This window comes from Calidris pugnax, unplaced genomic scaffold (assembly GCF_001431845.1).
Source record: "Calidris pugnax isolate Ruff unplaced genomic scaffold, ASM143184v1 scaffold20, whole genome shotgun sequence".
NCBI classification, from domain to species: Eukaryota; Metazoa; Chordata; class Aves; order Charadriiformes; family Scolopacidae; genus Calidris; species Calidris pugnax.
This window is the reverse complement of record NW_015094510.1, coordinates 4,968,184-4,992,164: the sequence shown is the minus strand read 5'-3', so window position 1 is coordinate 4,992,164 and position 23,981 is coordinate 4,968,184. Positions and strand designations below refer to the sequence as shown.

The following is a 23,981-nucleotide window of genomic DNA, read 5'->3' as shown; positions in this document are numbered from 1 at the left end:
GCAAGTAAAAATCTCTAGCTAAAGACAGCAACACACTACTTCAAATGTTTTTGGGGCTGAAGTTGCACTTCATTACTAATCAAAAATTTTCAGAGTTTATTCAGAACTTCTGCATAAAAAGGTGATGTTCACCTAAAGTGTAACCCTATTCTGTAAACTATATTCATAAACAGCATAGAACACTTTTGCATTTTCAGTATGCCATAGGATTCACTATCAAATTTTCTGAATTTACAAGTCAATAGACAGTCTTTCAATCTATCTGGTCCTTGCAGACTCAGCATGCTGCTTGTAAGCCAAGCTGTTGTCCTTCTGGCTTCATATATTGCTGCCAGCACTAAAGATTTGGCAGACAAAAATTCCTCGCTCAGTAGACACAGCACAGCAGACTGGGGTGTGCTGGACGTTCCCAGCTCAACAAATACTTCTGATGGTAAGTTAAGAGCAGCTCCATGCTGCAGTACAAAACAGCAGCAGGTCAATTTACTAGCTGCAGTGCATTCATATTGTGTCCCTCAAGGCTACCAGTTCTAGCTGCATAGGCAGGGTATATAGGTCCCATGGCTTTTACAAAAATGTGCTCTGAAAAGAGAACATTCTTAAGATCTTGAAAGATGAATGAACTAGAAGACCATCCACTTTGTTCTGCCACAATACCCCCAGCTTTATGGGGTTAACAATAGCATTAAGGGGGAAAAAAAGAAAAAGAGAAAGAAGAAAAAGCAAAAAACCCCAACCCCCTTCAAAACCACAAAAGCAAAGAAAAAAAAAAAAACAAACCACAAACACACACACACCCCCCTTTTAATATACATTTTTCTTTCTTCAAATAAAAGATGCAAAAGCTATATCATTAAAGAAATCAGAGGGCAGCATGTGATAAAAGTTCAATGCAATCTGTTTTCCAGAGTAAAGCTCTGCTTAAAATATCATTCTGCCTCAACTAACCACTTCCTTTCTAAGAAAAAAAAATTGAATGGGAAGATAAGATGTCATTGCTTGCAGCACTAAAAAGGAACTGAACACAGAAACTCCAGAAGGTCTTCTACAGCCTTAAGTTCCCCACATGCTGTAAATATGTCTTTTCTCTATATTCTGTTCTAAACTTGCCCCACGAACCAACTGTCATCCCTGATGCCTGCAGCTCTGTTACCAGGAGAAAACACCAACATTATCACTAAGGATTTGATACTGGATCAGTTTTGTAGGTGTTGTAAATCAGCATAGCTTCAGCAACTTCAGGTAAGTGATGGTGATTTACAACGCCCTGAGGATGTGGCCCTCTGTCCTTACTACTTCATTAATCTGCATATTCCTGCAATGTGCACCGATTTTTTTTCTAAATTACTTTTACTTCAGCCCACCTGTTACAAGTCTGATGTGGATTTATACAGAGTTCACACCATACTTTCTTACTTATTTTTGAAGAAGCATTGCCCTGAATCTGTCCACGGTCCATAAATGATCTATATGGCTGACTGAATCAAGCCTGAGCTGGTAGCTGTCAGCAGGTATGAATTCAATTTTGCAAAACCAATCCATTAGTATCTAAACACTATTAATAGAGTGGAGAGGGAGAAGCACATTTTTTCTATCCCTGGGAATAAGAGGCTGGCCACTTCTGGTAGGAAGGTATTTGATCAGGTCTGTCAGAGGCAGAAGACCATGGTGAATACCTTCTCATAATAATGAGTAGCTCATTCCCAAGAGAAGAGAAAGTTGGTGTTGGGAAGCATGTTTTATTGTATTCCTTCAAGATATCACTGAAGCTAAGAGCCCAGCAGGATTCAAAGGAGGTTTAGATATTTATATGGATAACAAGACCATCAACTGCTACAGTGGACAGTGTATATTCTTTTTTGGAAAGACAATAAATTCTGATATTTCAGTGCATAACCCTTCTACTAGAAATGCAGGATAGAAACAGGCTCAGTGTTGCTACATTTCCATTTTGGAGTTTTCTGTAGTTCCCTTAATTTCCCTCTGACACTGTCTACTGTTAAAAATGGACCCTGAGGGAATACGACTTTTATCCTCAGTGGCATGGCCTGAAAATCAAGGAGCACAGTCGGTGAGTGAAAACCTAACTGCTACATTTTTTTTGAAATTTATTTTTGAAAAATAAAGTGTTGTTTTGATCCCAAGTTTAAAGTGAGGCACCAGTAACCCCCATCAAATTTATTATGTGGGCATTTAAACCCCTCCAGAGTCCTCTGAGAGCAGCACTAACATGGGAGAAATAATTTAGATGGAGTTAGAAGAACCATTCCTTCTGCCTAAAACCTGATGTTTTTCTAAAAGCAAAAGTCCTCAAAGCATTCTCTGAAGAAATATGCAACGGTTATCTTTAACAAGTCAGCATTTTTTAAATGTTACAATATTATAGATCCGAAATGGTATTTTTTGTAAACCTAAAATAGAATGAACTGAGAACCTCACATACCATCCTTTATTAATAAGCCTAAGCTTTTAAATAGCATGTCCAACCATAGCAGGTATTTAAGGAGGGACGTAAGATTCCATACTGTAAATGAATGAACTTTAACATTGACTTGGAGAAGGTTATGATTATATCAGGCTGAGAGCACTAAGGGAAAGAAAAAATGAACTTTGAATAGGCTAAAGAAGAACCCTCAGTAGCAGTCAAGGTTTCCTGCACAGATGTGTTGGGCAGAGTGTAAAGAATGGGATTTGTCTCTCCCAGATTCACTGAAATAACCAGCTTCAAGAGAAGGAGAATTAAAGGTGACCATACTGTAATTGAGCTAATGTTAACTGTACGTATGAGTTACACATCTAGGGAATGGGAATCAAATGAGTGTACAATTTAAATAAGATTCACACTTTGCTGATTTCTTAAGAGTTATTTCATTGCAGTTCTAATAGGTAAGGAAATATAACTTAGTCATCCCCTCTTCAAAATTTATTTTGGGCTACAAAAGGATATTTTACTTCTTAAGTAAAATTCTCTTCAATAATAAGGGATACCGTAATAAATGTGTGCCTGCCTTCTGTAGGATCAGGATAAATCTTAAAGGGCCACTAATTCTTGCAAACGTTTGCACATATCATTCTGGATCACTGCAGTGTTATTGCTAACCTCATAAATTGAAGTAAAGAAAGAAATACTAAACAAATTGCTATGCTCTCCCATTCCCCTGTATGGAGTCATTAGTAAGATACTGCTTTTAATAATTTTTCCTACAGTTTCTGGGAGGGAGAATCAGATTTTCCCCTAAATATTTCCAACTTGATAGGTTTGCTGTTGCTATTCTTTCTATGCACTTACTGTACATCAAGGAGAAATCTCGTTATCATGTCTATTCCGAATGCTTATCTTCAGTCAAGCCACCCACCATTCCTCCTTCCATTCTTTAGAAAATAGCATTTCATGGCATGTAGTGACTGTTCTGTAGACACACGTGCACTGAGCTTGAATCTCCCACTGTGTCTCAGGAACAACTTCACTGAAATTGCCTGGGTCTTCAGGGAACAAATATTAACTGGATTTCACTCACAGCAATATCAAGACATTTGTTAGACTAAATGAGGGTGCATGAGGCAAATGAATGGGTGAGCCACTTAAAATTTCGACCTAAGATTTCCATGCTGTAATCTCTCTTTCTACCTCCTTTCTTCTCTCCTATTTCAAAATCTTAACTAGCTTGTTTGTTACACCTTCAGTCTTACAAAAAAAATAAAAAAAAAAGCTACCCAATTCCCTTCCAGCTACAATAATCCCATTTACCTACTACATTTCCTATCTCCTCAGCCACAGGCTTCTTATCTAAAGTCACGACATACTCCACTAGTAAACTATCACTGCTCATCACCTGCTGTGAATCACAAAGTCACTGCAGAAACTAATTAGGGACCTATAGCTGGCAGGAAGCAGTAACTGCTTTCTGCAGCTCCTTGCCCCAAAATAAGAGCCTACACAGAATATACCCTGCTAGGGACCTGCTGTGCAGTAAGTGCAATTTGCATTCACTGGACAGTTCTGATTGCTTCTCAGTGAAGACCATTCACCATTGAGACAAAAAGGCCACTACCAGCCACCAACTGGCAACTGCTGTATGCAGAAATGGGCCAGCAGTGACCTCTTAGCATACGATAAGCAGTGTGTCCAAATTTGAAAATGGCAGATACTGCAATAATGGCAGGTGGCATTGATGGGTTGCAGCATCACAAATCTAGTTTGCAGCATCCAATTAGCTTACAGTAGTGAAATATCTACTTTTCTCAGGATGGACATCACCACTGATAGTATAAAGCAGCTACTGTCAAAACCAGAAACCGACTAGTACCAGTTAATGACAAATAGTACCAGTTCTATAGGGCCTACAGAAAGATGGGGACAAAGTTTTTAGCAGGGCCTGTAGTGATAGCGCAGGGGGTAATGGCTTTAAACTAAAAGAGGGTAAATTTAGACTAAATATTAGGAAGAAATTTTTTGCCATGATGGTGGTGAAACACTAGCACAGTTTGTCCAGAGAGGTGGTAGATGCCCCATCCCTGGAAACATTCAAGGTCAGGTTGGGGGTGGCTCTGAGCAACCTGATCTAGATGAAGAAGTCCGTGCTCGTTGCAGGGGAGGTTGGTCTAGATGACCTTTACAGGTCCCTTCCTACCCAAACCATTCTACAATTCTATTATTTTGCAAGTACATGGAGTCCCCACTTGCCAAGATTAAATCATTAACTCTTCTGTAGCAATAGATGTTTACCAGCCCTTCATCTCTTTTTATCATCTTATGATACCCCCATGACAGAGCTTTGCTCCTACATTTTGCTACGATATCCTCCCACCCTATTTGTACTCTTTCGTAGTCCAACATATTTTTCCATTTGCATATCTTTCTATCTGCAATAACCACAACAGACACATTTCTCAGGCCCTTCTCTTCTTTTTTCTACCTAGATATGGATACCCAGCCTATGACCTCTCTGAAAGTTGTTCAGCAGATAAACTGGAGCAGCAGCCACTGCTAACTGATGCCCAGACAATGATTACTTGCTACCTCACTGTCTTTTCCTTGCCTGCAACCTGGTGAGGTGGTAGCCTTAGTTCATGGCAGGAACAAAGAAGGCTAAAGAAATGCCTTGATGCGTCACATGAAGCATTGGTTGCCAGGGGTTCGATTAGATATGTAGTCTTTCCTAAGGTTCATTTCCTTAGAATCCTGATAATAATAGATGTAGTTGTTGTGGGGTTTTTTTCCCCCTTGCTTTTTAGGTTATATCACAGATTTTTGGCAAAGTCCTTACTAAGCAGACTTCCTTTAAAAAAAGAACTGTTAAAAGAAGATCTTAAGTCAGATCCTAAAGTTCTAGAAAAATAAATGCCCCCATTTCCCATTGTTTTGCCTCTCACATAATATGTTTTTATCCAGCATTTTTAATCTAAATATCTTACTGACGTCATCAGCTTGATTTGTATTTTACAGATGTAGAGAATAGATAATGAAGTGAATGGATGCTCAGTAAGATAGTTTCAGAGCCAGGAATGAATAACAGTGCTTTGAATCCCTTTCCAGTGAACTGTGTGTGCAATAATAAAGAGATTAGTAAGATACTGCTTTTAATAATTTTTCCTACAGTTTCTGGGAGGGAGAATCAGATTTTCCCCTAAATATTTCCAACTTGATAGGTTTGCTGTTGCTATTCTTTCTATGCACTTACTGTACATCAAGGAGAAATCTCGTTATCATGTCTATTCCGAATGCTTATCTTCAGTCAAGCCACCCACCATTCCTCCTTCCATTCTTTAGAAAATAGCATTTCATGGCATGTAGTGACTGTTCTGTAGACACACGTGCACTGAGCTTGAATCTCCCACTGTGTCTCAGGAACAACTTCACTGAAATTGCCTGGGTCTTCAGGGAACAAATATTAACTGGATTTCACTCACAGCAATATCAAGACATTTGTTAGACTAAATGAGGGTGCATGAGGCAAATGAATGGGTGAGCCACTTAAAATTTCGACCTAAGATTTCCATGCTGTAATCTCTCTTTCTAGCTCCTTTCTTCTCTCCTATTTCAAAATCTTAACTAGCTTGTTTGTTACACCTTCAGTCTTACAAAAAAAATAAAAAAAAAAGCTACCCAATTCCCTTCCAGCTACAATAATCCCATTTACCTACTACATTTCCTATCTCCTCAGCCACAGGCTTCTTATCTAAAGTCACGACATACTCCACTAGTAAACTATCACTGCTCATCACCTGCTGTGAATCACAAAGTCACTGCAGAAACTAATTAGGGACCTATAGCTGGCAGGAAGCAGTAACTGCTTTCTGCAGCTCCTTGCCCCAAAATAAGAGCCTACACAGAATATACCCTGCTAGGGACCTGCTGTGCAGTAAGTGCAATTTGCATTCACTGGACAGTTCTGATTGCTTCTCAGTGAAGACCATTCACCATTGAGACAAAAAGGCCACTACCAGCCACCAACTGGCAACTGCTGTATGCAGAAATGGGCCAGCAGTGACCTCTTAGCATACGATAAGCAGTGTGTCCAAATTTGAAAATGGCAGATACTGCAATAATGGCAGGTGGCATTGATGGGTTGCAGCATCACAAATCTAGTTTGCAGCATCCAATTAGCTTACAGTAGTGAAATATCTACTTTTCTCAGGATGGACATCACCACTGATAGTATAAAGCAGCTACTGTCAAAACCAGAAACCGACTAGTACCAGTTAATGACAAATAGTACCAGTTCTATAGGGCCTACAGAAAGATGGGGACAAAGTTTTTAGCAGGGCCTGTAGTGATAGCGCAGGGGGTAATGGCTTTAAACTAAAAGAGGGTAAATTTAGACTAAATATTAGGAAGAAATTTTTTGCCATGATGGTGGTGAAACACTAGCACAGTTTGTCCAGAGAGGTGGTAGATGCCCCATCCCTGGAAACATTCAAGGTCAGGTTGGGGGTGGCTCTGAGCAACCTGATCTAGATGAAGAAGTCCGTGCTCATTGCAGGGGAGGTTGGTCTAGATGACCTTTACAGGTCCCTTCCTACCCAAACCATTCTACAATTCTATTATTTTGCAAGTACATGGAGTCCCCACTTGCCAAGATTAAATCATTAACTCTTCTGTAGCAATAGATGTTTACCAGCCCTTCATCTCTTTTTATCATCTTATGATACCCCCATGACAGAGCTTTGCTCCTACATTTTGCTACGATATCCTCCCACCCTATTTGTACTCTTTCGTAGTCCAACATATTTTTCCATTTGCATATCTTTCTATCTGCAATAACCACAACAGACACATTTCTCAGGCCCTTCTCTTCTTTTTTCTACCTAGATATGGATACCCAGCCTATGACCTCTCTGAAAGTTGTTCAGCAGATAAACTGGAGCAGCAGCCACTGCTAACTGATGCCCAGACAATGATTACTTGCTACCTCACTGTCTTTTCCTTGCCTGCAACCTGGTGAGGTGGTAGCCTTAGTTCATGGCAGGAACAAAGAAGGCTAAAGAAATGCCTTGATGCGTCACATGAAGCATTGGTTGCCAGGGGTTCGATTAGATATGTAGTCTTTCCTAAGGTTCATTTCCTTAGAATCCTGATAATAATAGATGTAGTTGTTGTGGGGTTTTTTTCCCCCTTGCTTTTTAGGTTATATCACAGATTTTTGGCAAAGTCCTTACTAAGCAGACTTCCTTTAAAAAAAGAACTGTTAAAAGAAGATCTTAAGTCAGATCCTAAAGTTCTAGAAAAATAAATGCCCCCATTTCCCATTGTTTTGCCTCTCACATAATATGTTTTTATCCAGCATTTTTAATCTAAATATCTTACTGACGTCATCAGCTTGATTTGTATTTTACAGATGTAGAGAATAGATAATGAAGTGAATGGATGCTCAGTAAGATAGTTTCAGAGCCAGGAATGAATAACAGTGCTTTGAATCCCTTTCCAGTGAACTGTGTGTGCAATAATAAAGAGCTGTGGAGATGGCTGTGAAACGACAGAATCACCCCAGTTGAAGTGATTATATAGAAAAGTTTGAAAAGAAGTGGAAAATCAGGCCCTGGATGAGACATAAAGCCAGCAGATAAACCAAATGTACCTTCCTCCTTTATTAACTTTCTTAATGAGGTTATCTCTGACTATCAGGAACTCTAACGAGACCAACAACCATCTATTTTAAATGCCAAGCAAACGTCTGTTAAGCAACAGATTCCCTCTTTGTAGGGCTGATGCTCTCGAATCCTAATAGTAACTGACAAGACTTCCCCATCTGGACTCTTTTTTTTTTTTTTATTTCACTTTGCATTTTGAGTATGTGACACAGTGCTATGCAAGGGATTGCCTTTACAAGCAGAGCTGTATGTTTTTTAAAATGGGTGAACAGCATTGTAATAACATATGTGGAAAGATCAAAATGCAATTTCTTTTTATTATTCCTATTATTGCATTCCCCTACACAATGGCAACCTCTTCAGAGACATTGTCTGCAACATAATATTGATTTAATGCGCCACTTCATATGCCTGCCACGTCCTCAGATTAAAGATTTAAATTAATATGACAAGTGAAACACTAAGAAATTCAACAAATAACCAGACAGGCTTATCCACAGAGGGTGCATTTTATAGTAAAAAAAACCAAAACAAACAAAAAATCCCCACCACAGCAGCCACAGTTTAGGCGTAGGCTAGATTTAATTTGCTTGATTGATCTTGAGATCTTTGAGCGCAAATTCATTATTCTCTTATTAACTATTATCATTATTGGAATTTATAAGGAACCTATAAACCTATTAAACTGGCCTTAAATGTTCCAATCTATTTATTGAACATCCCAGCAATGAAAAATTAATTATTAAACAACCACCACAGGAAAACATCAGTGGCCTTGTCACCTCAGAGCTAGATTGATAGCATGTTACCTTCTGGAGAGTGGGGCCCCGCAACACTCAAATATAAACCTTGGAAGGGTAATGCTGGGTATGTCACAGGATAAGTCACATTTTTAATTTAATGTTTTATTACATGTTAGATAGAATAAATTTATCCAGGCCTCACAGACTCTGTCTTAATAAATGAATTGGCACTCTTTCAGATGTTAAAAATGGTCACAGCTTCTCAAGGGCATCAGAAACCCTGAAGCGTAAGACACCAGTAAATACAAAGAGCAAAGGCAGCATGGACAGTGATATATTTGCAAGCACTGCGGGTGAGCCAACACTTTCAAAATGCTGAGGCTAACAAAACAAGGGCAGTGAACTCCCTAAATGGGAAAAGCACCTGCAGTAAGGAGCCATGCTTGAGTGCTGTTGCACGAATGTGTCCACTACTGAAAAAACGTGGAAAAGGTGTGGGTTTATCACCCTCCTGCTACTATATTTCAGGATATGTTTGTACGTTTAAAATTTCATGAGCAGTATTAATAATTTATTTTTCTCCTGTCCTTTAATTTTCTAAGGCTAGACTTTGAAAACAAAAGGCAGGCAGATGATATATTCCCTCCCTGCTCTGCAGTTATCTACAGCACCTTCACTTGCGCTTCCCCGTAGAACTGCTGTCATTAGTAATATATAATTTGGCTAGGGGAAATAGTTACAAGTTCCTTAGTCAAAACCAATATGCCCCTGCCCAGGTACATCCCTCCAGAGACATCCTAAGATTTCCGCAAGCGGCTCCATTTCGAAAACATTTGGCTTACATAAGGCAGGACAGCTCAACACCACCACTCAAGCAATGAAAGGCTTTCACAGCACAATCCAGCTGTACTATATATTTCCACAGACACTAAACTAAATGATTGTAAATGACTGTTAAAGCTGCCAGAAAAGTCCCCTCTCTCCCCCCCCACACTGTCAAATAAAAAAAAAATACTTAGCATGCTTTTTATTCAGATTTTTAAAATGTTGCTGTTCAATAGCTGTCCATCTCGCGTTGCCACGAGCCAACCTAAGAACAACAGGTTCCAGTAAGCAACGCACAAAACCATAGAGAGCAGTGAGTTATGATAAAAATGTCTTCTCCTCTAGCCTGTGCTTCTTGAATTCATGCCACTGCCATCCTCCTGTTGAATGCAAGAGATCATTTGAAGGAGAAGGTGAAAAGGAAGAGGAACCTGAAACTTCTTCTGAGCCTGGCATTTTTCCAGAAATTCAGGAAGCAAATTCCCAACACGTGAACAATATAAAGGAAAAGGAGTAAGGAAATAGAGCACACGATTGTGTTTATAAGCTCTAAATACCCGATATTCTTGAGCTAACTACGTGACACTTGCAACCCCACTTATGAGTCCTACAGCTGATCTGAGAGGAAATTAGAAGGACTTTTATTCATCAAAAAATGAAATGTGACTCCACATACACATAGGGTTGCATGGAAACATAAGCAGTGAGATGAACCTGCTACCAGTAAAAATGACAAAAAACAAAAGTTGGGCTACACTATTTTAATCCTACTGGTCTTTAGCTGACCCAAGGAAATATATTTGCCAAGGAAATATCCTCAGATGAACAGTCACAGTTTATAACAGAAACTGCATATTTAGATGGAAATTTTATTTTTGTACTCAAGATGTGAAAGAAAAGGCACAAAACAAAAATGTCTTTTTTTCTCTTTCGTTCTGTGAGAATAACAACTTAGACATTAGTGGGCTTTCCTGAAGTTTACAGCACCGGATCCAAGGACAGAACCTGGTTTTGAAACTATTATGCAGTATGTATCTATATGAAGAACATACAGGGTTCAACAAATAAATGAGATTAATAATGCCTTGAGGTATAATTTTGTACTGGTTTTGGCTGGGATAGAGTTAATTTTCTTTATAGCAGGCTGTATGGTGCTATGTTCTGGATTTGTGACCACAACAGGGTTGGTAACACAGGGATGTTTTAACCGTTTGTGAGAAGTGCTTGCACAGCACCAAGGCCTTTTCTGTTTCTCCCACTGCCCCACCAGCAAGCAGGCTGGGGGTGCACAAGAAGCTGGCAGGGGACACAGCTGGGACAGCCGACCCCAACTGGCCAAAGGGATATTCCATACCGTATGGCGTCATGCTCAGCAATACAAGCTGGGGGAAGAAGAAAGAAGAAGGGTCATTTGGAGTTACGGTGTTTCTCTTCCCAAATCACCGTTATGTGTGATGAAGCTCTGCTTCCCTGGAGGTGACTGACCACCTGCCTGCCAATGGGAAGCAGTGAATGAATTCCCTGTTTTGCGTTGCTCGCGTGCATGGCTTTTGCTTTATCTATTAAACTGCCTTTATCTCAACTCATGAGTTTTTGCACTTTAACTGTTGAGATTGACTTCTCTATCGCTGTGGGGGAGCGAGCAAGTGGCTGTGTGGTGCTTCATTGCCTGCCAGGGTTAAACCATAACCAGTTTTTAATTACTCTGGTAACAGGTAAAACAACCTTCTTTTTTATTTTTTAACAACGGCAACTTTCATTTCACAAGTGTTTTTTTTCCTTATATTTTATTATCAGATCACCTTTGGTGGTGGAAGAGAAGACAGACTGAGTTTTAAGGAAGTTCTTTCAACAGAAGTTCTTTTAGACACTTAGTACTAAGGGAAACTGTTTGCTTTAGTAATTTGGAAGAAACTACTGCTTTTTTGAGGTACACGGCTTTGTAAGTCAGGCATATAAAAATGTTAACACTTTTAAGCAAGAGTGTGTTCATAAGCAAGCAATAAATATATTTAGCACACGTGTTACGAGACAGCAGAAAATCAAACACAGCCTAAGCACCTCAAAATGTTCCAGCTGCATCTAAACTTACCCTCTTGGAACATGACTCCATCTTCTGCTCCATCCATGTGCCCTGGTTTCCTTCCCAGGATTATCAGGACACTGAGAACAAGGATAGGGCAGATGTCCTGCTGCTGCCAAAACACGAAATTTATGTCCTGCTGGGAACGTGCTCCCTGACTTGGACATTTGCAGGGCTGATACGTCCAGTGCTACAGATACATTCATAGTGTTTGGCTCTTGCTCCAGAGAGAAGAGAAATTTGATAGTGGTTGAATGAAAGGTCTTATCTCTTTACTTCAGAACAAAGAAAATAGTGGCTGATTGCAGCAGTTGTTACTGAAGGATACAGTCTCAACCCAATGTACCTGAATCCTTTCTATTAAAATGACAAAAATATATGGGAAGTTAGGCAGGGGAAGGAATATAAAGTGAGAGTTACAATAGTAAGTAAATCTTTACCTTTTTCGAGTGCATTAACATTTAGAACTTCTTCTAGAACTGTAAAAATATCAATACGCAGTAGTTATAAAGCTCCCGTTGCTAAATATGTGACACTGCAACGTGTGTTAGTTCACTTTCTCTCTATTAAGTGAAAATTTATGAGCCTGTCTAAAGAAAACTGTAGCCATCAGATATCAAATATAGCCTGTGTCTTTTCTGTAGCCAACCAAAAGATCAGATATTCTTGTCGAACAGGATAAATGGCCATATACATTTATTTTGATATTTTCAGGCAAAAGATAACTTGGCTAAATATTTTTCTTGCCTGTTACCAAATATAAGAATGCAAGCTAAAATTCACACTTCTCTGCTAGTAAACATGTAACTAGCTGAAGCTTTCTGTATGGTATGATCAAACAGACTTATAATAACTGGCATAGGATGCTCAATTTCATCCACAATATAATATATACAGTACCGTTATATCTACAACGGCTGGCCCTGCCCAAATTTAAACCCAAATCCAAAATATGATACAATTTGGGAAATCCCTATACTTTCAAGAACGTAGTGCTGTACTCCAACATGGTGTACTTCTGTAAAAGTAGCCACTAGATACCGATCGGTGTCAGACTGTCTGTACTAGCAGTACTCACAAATGGGAAACCCTGAGTTTTCAACCTATGACTTGCATATAAGCTTTACCAAAAACTAAGGATATGAACTTTCAAAACTTTATCAGTTGAGCCCATTCACAGTAAGTCAGCAAAGTGAAGGCCCATCAAAGAGAACTGCAAGTGAAATAACGGCTCCACCAGTTCTAACAGAATTCTCCCCAAACTAGACCACTTTTTAAATAAGGTGCCCAGTGTGAGTTTCTAACACAAAAATTCCTCAGAGATACAGGGGTCTCAATAGATTATTACATGTCAAATGTTTTTATCCTGCATTACAGATGGATAGGCAAATAGGTAAATGGACAGATACAAAGCATTATTATGTGCAAATATGTCAGTGCATGACTAGAAAGCACCTTGGCAATCCCATTAAATGCCAAAAAGACTTCTAAATGGATGTTAAATAGAAATTAAAAAATCGAAAGCCTGTGACATGTAGGATGCCTGTCCTTTAGTAACCTTTGGTTTTGAGGATGAAAAATTGAGATTTGCCATCCACTTGTACAGTGACTAATGAGCTAATAAATTTACAGAAAGATGAATGCAGAATTCTTGATTTCTCTTTAAAAAGGTGCCTACAACCCCAATGAATTATTTTAATCAAAAACAGAAGTACCATAAGTACTGTAAAAGGACTATGTTTTCAAGAGCTCACCCAACCCTTATGAACATAAATGAGACTATTTACTGTGGTACCATTACTTGTGAGTATAAATACTTGCTCTTTTACTAAAGGCAAATGTTTTTTAAACAAATGAAATCCCAAAAGTTGTGTGTATTATAAATGCTTTCACACATGGAAATCATGGGGATAATAAATTACAGGCCACGTTATAGTAAGAAAGAATTATTATCCTTGGAGACTTTAGGCAGGTAACTTCATTCTTCTTTCTCCCCTTTGCCTTCCTATTCTTTGCCAATGAATCCTATTTTTCTTACAAGCTCTTTGAGGCAGGAATTATTTATATCTGTACTTTAGTCCTCCAGTATTGACTGGGGACTCCAGGAACAATTGTAATACATATATAATAAATGTATGTATGGATATTCACAGCTGAAGGTGTGATACCTACACTATTGTCACCGTTAGCTACGAAGATGCTACTCGGTTTGGAATATGTGCTATACCGAGCAAACTGATCTCCCTTTTGTCAAAAAAACTTCTACTCATTCCTAACAGTTTCTAAAGTTCACTATAGACTTACTTCATTTATAGTCCTTATCACTGCATTCCTCCCTTTCTCCCTTCACTTGTCTCCTTTCTGTCCCTCTGCAACATATTGCTACTGTGGGAGGTATTCACACTGTCTAACTTTAGTCAACTAATTTAGGGCTCTGAATCACCCTCTAGGAGTGCCTACCTCACAGAATATGACTATATATGGAATAGGCATTTTTAAACTTAGGTGTTCTAATATGTACTTTCTTCAAATACCCAAAGCAGCTTGGCCTAGGTGGTGTTAATACTTCCACTGTAGAAAACACTGCCTGTCAACAGCAAGCGAATTTACGAAGCGTTCGGTCTGTAGATATTTTTTCACTAACTTAGCACCTCACTTTCATTTTCTCTCACCTAGATTTAACACAGTAAGCACACTATCTGTAGGAAAGCACAAAAGGAAAAAAAAAGAAAGTAAAAAGATTAAATGCATATGGTATTTATCCATGGAATTCGCTAAAACATTAGCAGAATTTAAAAAGCACATGGCTGCTCACGAAGTTGCAGCTTTCAGACAAGGAGGCTGCAGCTGTGAGTAAGACAGTCCATCAGTCCCATGCCTAACCACGTCTTGACCTTTCTTCTGAGACTGTCAACGAAGGTGCCAATTAGAGCAATGATTAGAGCAACACATTTTGTGTTGTGCTAAACACAACTGTTACCAAGGGGACAAAGATCATACATTTTGCTTAACACTGGATTCCTGATTGGCTCGCCACAGATCTTCCACTGACAACTACTTTGGGAAGTCTCAAGACGAGAAGCAGGTAAGTGCACCACTCGCACACTTTTCTTTTGATCTCTTAGGTCACAGAAAAGCTTCTACTGTCAATGTTGGAGTCCTTTCCTGGTGCATTGTTGATTTTGTTTATTTTATCATCTCTCTCACACAATTAAGTGATCTAAGAATATACTAAGTTACTTTTGTATCAGGATTTAATGTTAAAACTGTTTGTTTCCACACATCACAACTAATTATGTCAACCATAAATTATGCATCCTAATTTAGCATATTGAGAACCACAACCCAGGTATTCAAGAGCAGCTTCTGAAAGCCTCCATTCAACCAAGCCATGAGAAAAAGCTTGATCAACATCGGTATCAACTAACAAGTTATTTAGTTAAAGAATATTTAATGTGATAAGGTGATATGAGATAGAAAAAGAAGAGGAAAAATATTTTCTGTCCCCACTGCAAAATGAATGCATTTAATTTAGACAAAACTTACAGAGGCAAAATGGAGAAAAAAAAAAAAAAAAAAAAAAATAATCAATGTTGGAGTCCTTTCCTGGTGCATTGTTGATTTTGTTTATTTTATCATCTCTCTCACACAATTAAGTGATCTAAGAATATACTAAGTTACTTTTGTATCAGGATTTAATGTTAAAACTGTTTGTTTCCACACATCACAACTAATTATGTCAACCATAAATTATGCATCCTAATTTAGCATATTGAGAACCACAACCCAGGTATTCAAGAGCAGCTTCTGAAAGCCTCCATTCAACCAAGCCATGAGAAAAAGCTTGATCAACATCGGTATCAACTAACAAGTTATTTAGTTAAAGAATATTTAATGTGATAAGGTGATATGAGATAGAAAAAGAAGAGGAAAAATATTTTCTGTCCCCACTGCAAAATGAATGCATTTAATTTAGACAAAACTTACAGAGGCAAAAGGAAAAAAAAAAAAAAAAAAAAAGTATAGTTAAATGTGGTCTGTCCACAGCATAAAAGCATTGGGCTGTGTACGAATGGTAGGGAAAAGACTATAGGATTATATTAAAACATTAAGCTTTATCTTGGAGTTCCATTAATAAAAGACATGTTGGTGATGTCATAGACAATACCATATAAAGACCACAGATCTATTTTAAGTGTACAGGAAAATGTTTAGCTGACACAGGCATACAAAGAACAATTTTGAAAAAAATAAGGCATTTCTATCCATGGTTCTTTATGTTTATAAAAACTGTACATCTGGCAATTAGTATTAATTCCTATTTATCAAAAGTTTAATTAAAATGAGTGGAATTAGTTTTACTCAACACAACATTCCAAATCAGCTCTGCTTTCCACCACACTAATTACTAGGAATTGATCAGGGAGAAGCACAAGGATATGGAAAGACACAAGATCTGTCCAAGAAGGTTGCATTTAAGTCCAAGAAGGATTTTGAATTGAATCTGTATAGAAGAAAACAGACTGACAGTCATGACAGGGCTACTTACTTGAATTTACCAATTCCTGGGAGGTGGGAAGAACTTATATAACATACACTATTTTAAACTCACATTTCTCAGATAATGTTATGGACAAACTTCAAATATTTGGCTAAAATTTACAAGGCAGCTCAGAGACATTTGCATGCAAACTAACTACTGCTTCATTAAAATTCTTCTTTTACAGTTAGGCACAGGTTTAAAATGTTTCTTTACCAGCCGTCTCCTTTGTAAATTAAGTACTGAGGCTTATTTTTTTTCTTTTGGTGAGAAAAACTGTATTGTGCAATAGCAAGTTATGATGTAACATTGACACTATTATCAACACTTCTGTCTGTACTCTAAATCTTTAAATTGTCTTTCCTAAAATAAGTCTGGGACAAAAAATTCTTGCACCTTGAATATATACATACTTTTGAAGTTATAATAAGAAGTTAATGGAAATGATGTATTTTTACATTTTAAGAAAAAAGACAGTACAAACTTTACTACTTTGCTATTTTGGGTTGTTCTTCCCACCTCCACCCTCCCCCCGCCTCCTGTAGCCCTAACTTACTATTGCATGAATGGCACTATGTTGCGCCTACTCAATGGAATATGAAATGAAACCCTGAAGTTAAAGGCCAACCTAATTTCGCTGTTCAAAATCAGTGATATCTGAAATTCAACAAAAACCAGATGAACAATGAAAAACAAATTAGAGAGTGAAGCTATGAGAGTTACCACTGCTAAAATGACAAGCTAAAATGACTGCTATTAAGCTACGCACCAAAGACTCACCTTTAAAATAAAGGTATTATTCAAAGGGCAGCATCCTTTTTACAAAACTACAAGGATAAATAAAAAATTTAAATCTTCAGACTAGAACATCTTAAATTATAATGACACTTTAGTTTGATATGTTTTTGCAATGAATAGTTAGTAAGGGCTTGGGAATATATCAGGAGAATTTGCAATACTATACTTAGTTTTGATAGGAAAAGATTAAATATTTCCGCTGATTGAGCCCTGAGTTCCACATCAATTCAGAAAATTCAAAGGAAGCACTCTGATAGTTATGTTTTCAAAAGGGAATCCACTCAAGGGATAGACAATGTTCACACCTGCTGTTGTTCACATGTTGCTAAGGATACATTAATACACTTAAAATAATACTTAATATGGATGAACAGAAAATGCACATCTTGTGGATAGGCAAGACCTAAGTCTCTTGTGAAATCTGTGTTTGTTGGTATGAAGACATAGAAGTTTGTTTTTGTAAGATTCAGCGAGGAGAGTATTTTCTTCTCTAACAGATAAATGGCATGATATTTTGTACATTACCTGTCAAATACTTGATTTGATAGATTCTCCATTTCTCAAAGTAGAATTGATATGGAAAAAAAATATTTGAAGTTAATGTAATAATTAATGTGTCTGTCCATCTAGCTTTACTGTTTTCAGCTGTTTCCTTCTGGGAACCATATGTAATTCTGCTCTGAGAGTTTTGCCTGGACAGTTTAAGGATCAGAGTTTGTCTTACATAGACAAGTATAATTAAAAGTGTCAGGAAAAAATCAATGTCTTTGAAAAATAGAGTGCCATCATAAAAAAAAAAAAAGTGAAATCACAAGTGATTTGAGAGTGTTCATAAAAAAAAGCTTTTCAACTGTGTCTTTGTCATATTTGGATGAAATCTGAGTTCCACTGAGTTAAAAACAAAATTCCTATTGATTTTTACTGATACAATTTTTACCTTTAAGTGCATTTGTAAGAACTGAATGGAACAATGGCATATATTTATGTCTATGATTATATATATGTGGAAAATCCCTAGTAAGGGCAGCAACAATACATTGTCCCCATTCTTGATTAAGTGTAGGATAGCCGAGTAAGGATCTTACACAGAAACTTTTTTATAGCTGTGAAAAAAAAAAAAGAAAAAAAAAAAGCTGCTAAAATTCAGAAAGGCTACCTTTTGTAACTCATAACTTTATTAGTTTGCTTAGCCTAAATAACAAAATAACAGCAACCAAATAATAATGATTTTAGGGTTTATATGAACTTGAAATGCAGAGCTACTAAAAACACCACCCAGGTCTGCTCCCAGTAGTTACAGAAACTCTCATGACCTGAAGCTGATGGGTATCTTTTCACAGATTTAAGGACATGAAACAGGACCTTCCAAATAAACAGGTGTGTTAGCCAAAGTAATCCTTCACACCATATTCACACTGTGTTGCTTCACTAATTATCTTGTACATTAAAATTATAACCATTGATACCAATCCTCAGGAAGAAGTCATTAGCAAGGACTAAGAGGATAAAGAGAGGGAAGGTATTAAAACATTTCATTTAAAAAATGCCGGTCTGTCATTGATTCTGATACCCTACTAAAGTCTGGGGAACACAAGGTGGATGCACAACCTTGTAAGGAAAGGAGAGAACCGAGAAGCCTGCCTGAAAAGCACTGACAAATCTTTTCTCTGTTCACATTAATTTTGTTATAGGTTCTAGAGAAAAAGAAAAGAAATAAAAATCCTGTGGAAAAAATGTGCCAGTTCTGCACTGGAATATTATCAGAATACAGATTTATTTCACGCAGTATTTTAATGCTCATTTATTGACACATTTTATCATGGTGGGTTTACATCAAAATAGTGGGCTACAGGCTTTGTAACAAGTGACAGCTTCCTAGAGATGTTGAAAAAGTGTTCTCTGATATTCTCTCAAATGACAATGCACCATTAATAAGGCATATATCTATCTCTTAATACTATCTGAATATACACACATTTCAAGAGATATATTAACCCACAGCAAACGCAAAGCATGGATATTTTTAGTATGAAGCCAGCAGCAGACACAGTATTCTTACTGTTTTCCATCTGCATTGTTTCTGCAAAACTCAGCCTTCAATCACTTAACGTTAAGTCATTTTCTGAGGTTTGGCTGGCACGCTGTAAAGACTTACATAACTTTGTAATAGGTTGCTGCTTATTTTGCAAATATATTGTGAAAAGCATTCAGCTTTGAATTGTTCACTGCAGTGAGCTCATATTTTTGGTATACATATTTTTTCCTCTAAATTAACTAAATGGCACATAGTACAGTTTCTGTTCTTATGTTTGGTGCAAAAGTATCATTAATATAACATTAGGTGTGACTGTACAATTTATGTTCTCTCCCTGTCACTTTCTTATGCTGCACAAGCTCTGTGGTATTTTAGAGCTTTCCAAAATTTAGTGAAGAGCACCAAGTTTTCTTCATATACTTCCTTCAAATAAGAAACTCTATTTATATTTTTGATTGTGCTATATTATATTGATAATTTTTGTGTTGCTATGCATGAAAAAAAAGGGCTTGGTGGCAAATTTTACTGTTACTCTCTCATAATTCAGCTTCCTATATTTGCCTATATCAAAATAGCTTGTTTAAGGAAAAAAAATATATAGTATATATACTCATATACACACACAGATATATATGTGTGCATACATATAGATGTATAAATGGTCCACAGATAGCCATAGATTATATTCCATATTCTGCCCTCAAATCTTATTAGGCTTCTGTACTAGTTGTAGAGAGGTTACTAGTACTTTAACAGGCTCGTTCAGAAAAGAAACACTTGATACCTGTTGTCAACCTCCATTCCACCCAAAATAGTTTGGTTTAGGGTTGGGTGAACTATGGTATGGAAAATACTGTATTTCCTTCAGATAAGACTTTGGCAATATCGCAAGAAGTTCTAGTTGTCCTTACAGGTCCTTTACCAAACAGGTAGGGTCTGAGTTGCAGGTGACTGACCACATTTCCACCAATATGTTCAGGATCTCTTTTAGTGTCCGTTCTGAATTCAAGGCAGTGGCATGCATCTGTGCAAGGTGTCCCAAGCAGTCTGAGGAGCCTTCCTCTGGGCAAGCAATCTTCTTTGTGAAGAAAGGTGATGGAGTCTGGTGCATACTGTAGGCAGTCAGGGTTGATGAAGCAGACATAGACTCTCTCAGGGAGAGGATGGGGAACACTTGAGAGAAAGAGAGAGAGAGACCAGGAAATAAGCAGGCCTAGGGGATGTCAGGACATATAAAGCCTCAAAATAAGTTTGCCTCTCCCCTTTTCCACAAGAACTTTGGGGATTCCAAATCTTAATATCTTGGTTCATATCAGATTTTGAAAGAAAGTCTGGAAAATTAACAGCTGCCTAGACCTCATCACTAGTTTCCTTTTTATTTTCACACAAAGTCTTCGATGTAAGAAGTAGACTCACATTCCTGCCTATTTAGACTGAATATATTCCTGTTTGTTCGGATTATCACCAAGACAGTGTTAAGAACTGCTACGTTAAAAGCTTGCTCCCTTCTTAATTTTGACCGTGTCTGCCAAACTTACTGAATGAATTAACTACTGTCCTTAACTTCCATACTTTTGGTCACAAAGACCATAGCTGTCTCACAAGGATCTAGCTTTAATTGTGAAGGTGTCCATCCGGCCCTTAACCTTGTTAGAATAACTGAACAAATGAGGCAAGAACAATGTTCCTCTCAAAAGACTAACTCAGTCTCCATCTCAATCATAGACTGTATCATTTTGGGATAAGATGCAAAATGAAGCAAAACTTTTCTCAAAGATAAAAAAAAAATGCGTATATTTTGTCAATTTTCATTATAGCAAAAAAGTTAACAGCAGGGTGCTTCAGGGTTCTAGACAAGGACCAGGTGTTCAAAATACATTAATTAATGTGGAAAAAAATGAGTGAACAGCAATGTGGCAAAAATCGCAGCTAACACACAAAAAAAATTCTGTTAACCAAGTCTGAAGAAGACAGGAAACTTCAGAGGTAACTGACCAAGCTAGATGGACATGCCATCTTAAAAGAGGTGAAAATCATATATTTAAATGCAAAGTAATGCATATTGGTAAAAAACCCTACCTGTAAGAAATCATTCACTTTACAAGAGATCTCAATTAAGAGTGCCAACTGAAGAAAAACACCTGGGCCTCACTGCAGACAGCTCAATGAATAGCCCTGCTCAATGTGCAGGTGCAGTCAAAAAAGCAAGTAAAACGTTAAGATGCATTAGAAATGAGTTGAGGAATAAGAAAGAAAATATAATGTCATTATATGAATCAATAATTTTCCCTCCTCTTGGAACAGTGTGAAGTACTGGTCACCCCATCACAAAAAAGATATCACTGAATTAGAAGGTATTCAGAGAAGAGTGATTGTGATAATTAGGCATATAGAGAAGCCTTCATATGAAAAGACTGAAAAAAAATGGAATTGTTAACCTTAGAAAAAAAAGATGAATAAGGAGGGATATGATGAAAGTATAAAAATGGTAAGTGGCAAAGAGAAAATAGATCAGGAGCTTCTGTAGTCCTGCATCTCATAATTCAAGAACAAAAGGACACTAAGTGAAAGTGAAAAGCAGCAGCTCTAAATCTGATAAAAGGACATACTTTTTAATGCGGCACATAATTAGATTATGGAACTCAGTGCCACAGGATGTCACTTGTGTCAAGACCTTACCAAGATTCAAAGAAGGACCTGGCACTTACAATTCTTGATATTCTTGGGAATCTTACTCAGCCTAACTGTGAAAAAGTTTTGAAAGGGAGGTTATGTGCCATGTTTCATGATTTAAAAGAAATACTTCTAAAAAGAATTTGGAGAAAAGTTTCTGGAAGTGGATTTTCCCATCTTTGGGTATTTGATTATTTTGTTCTTTGCTTTGCTTGTTTTGTTTGCATCTTCTTTTGAGACATCGGGGCAGTCCTAGAGGGAAACTGCATTAATGAATTCTGCATTCTGATCCAACTCCTATTATCCTAGTACTACCCTAGTATCTTAGAATCTCCAGTTAAATCCTGGTGTTAGGACTTTGGTCTTCCCTTTTGCAGAATAATTGTCCTATGCTCTACTGTATTCCACTCCACTCACTCCATTCCAGTTAGCTGACTGGATTTGTCACCCATTGTCAATTAGTACAAACATTGCTGTAAGCTATATAGCACTGTGCATGTTTTTGGAGCAACTGTGAAAATTCTGGATGCAGAACCAGATACATTTTTGCTGTGGCAGCTACACGATTGATTCCATGTGTCCCAGTTGTCTTCAAGCCCTACCTTAACCTCCAGCTATGCTATTGACGTCTTGCTTCACATCCTGCAGCTGGAAGACATCATATGTAATGTCTCCAAATGAGACACTTTGCTTCTTATGCTTCCTATTCTCCACAGTTTCCTTACCACATTTTTTTCCCCTTTCTGCTGGTCTTGCTGCCCAGAGAGATAAGGTATTATTCTTCACCCTTTTGTTCTTAAACTATTTCTTTTCTAATTCATTAGCTTTTCTTTCTGTAATTCTTTCCTGTATGAAGACTTTCAGTGCAAGTAAATAATGATAGGCAAAAGTATTAAAGAGCTTTTCCTCAAATCAGATCTGTTAACTGAAAACTCAATCAAAAAGAGAGTGCGAAAGATACTTGGTAGAAGCAGGACCATTGATTTTGAACAGTATTCTCAAATAATTCTTCCTTCCACTGTTATTAATTTCATTACATTCTCAAAGCTGGGGGAAAGAGGGGAGGGTGAGAAAACCTTTAAGTATTGTAAGTATCTGTTAGAGGTTTTGGAGGAAAATGGTAGTAGTCTCTTTTTTATTATTGGTCTTATACTAAAAGCCAAATTAATTATATAGCATTAAAACCACCTACAATTTTTGAAGATTAAGATTCAACCAACTTGTCAGAGGCCTCATTCAACAGAAGCTATTAATCTAGGTAGCAGGGAGATAAACCATACTGGTACCTTTATAGAGGTTCAATTAACTGCTACTATTGCTTTCATCTGACACCTACTCAGCACAAAACCTGGTTAAGTTCTGTGGGGATTTGAGGGCAACTAGAAAGTAAGTGAAGATATTGGGGGTGGGAGCACATAGAGCAGCTGCCATTAACAAAATGCTAGAGGGATACAACTGCCTTGAAGAGAAGCCGAATCCAGACAGTGCTCACCAAACAGACACTGCAGAGAGACTGTGAAGATACCTGACCATGGGATAACACTTGAGAGAAGACGGGCAGCCCCAGCTGACCTAAGATGTGGCTAGCTGCTAAAAAAGAAAGATGTGGTGTGCTTTGTCTCTTCTCCTTCCCCACTAACTACCATCACTGGAGGTTTTCTAGATTAAATTGGACAGGGTGCTAGACAATCTCATCAAGGCTCTTCCACAAAAGGTTGGACCAGATGATCTTTTGAGGTCCCTTCCAACCTGGGCTATTCTATGATTCTGTGACTTGCCTCTGCTTTGGTGCTGTTTATTTTTCTCAACTTTCAGGTGCATGCTTCACTAATCAGACATGGTCTTACGATTATTTCCTCCTTTTTTCCAGGAAAAAATAGTAAAATAACATAAAATGTTTATGTTCTACCTTTCCCATCTTGAGCTGGTATATCCTGCACGACGCTACAAAGCACTATATGGATTACATACTTGTGTTAGTGCTGTCTTTTGAGACATTCACATTGCACTCACCATATGGTTTAGATAAGTCTGAGGGTTTACAGTTAGTCTGCAAGACTGGTTTTAGGCTGAATCCCATCCACAAGACATGTACTGAACATGCTCTGGCACAAATATGCTTTTGCATTACAATGTTCAATAGCAAAAGAGGAGGAGCTGGTTAGCAACAACATGGAATTTAATTTTAAAAGC

The 23,981-nt window shown here is 37.7% G+C and overlaps 1 protein-coding gene across 5 annotated transcripts in view; it reads right to left on the bottom strand.

Annotated features, from left to right (window-relative positions):
- PCDH9 (protocadherin 9) overlaps positions 1–23,981 on the bottom strand; it is a 737,828-nt gene that overhangs the window by 521,896 nt on the left and 191,951 nt on the right. Inside the window, exon 3 of one of the 5 annotated variants that reach the window (XM_014965924.1) lies at positions 18,542–20,288. The exons of the other annotated variants lie outside the window; for them this stretch is intronic. Within the exon in view, the coding sequence (XP_014821410.1) occupies positions 20,268–20,288 (21 nt within the window). The 3' untranslated portion in view covers positions 18,542–20,267. Of the gene's footprint in view, positions 1–18,541; positions 20,289–23,981 lie in introns of those variants that run through there. 5 annotated transcript variants of the gene reach the window in all.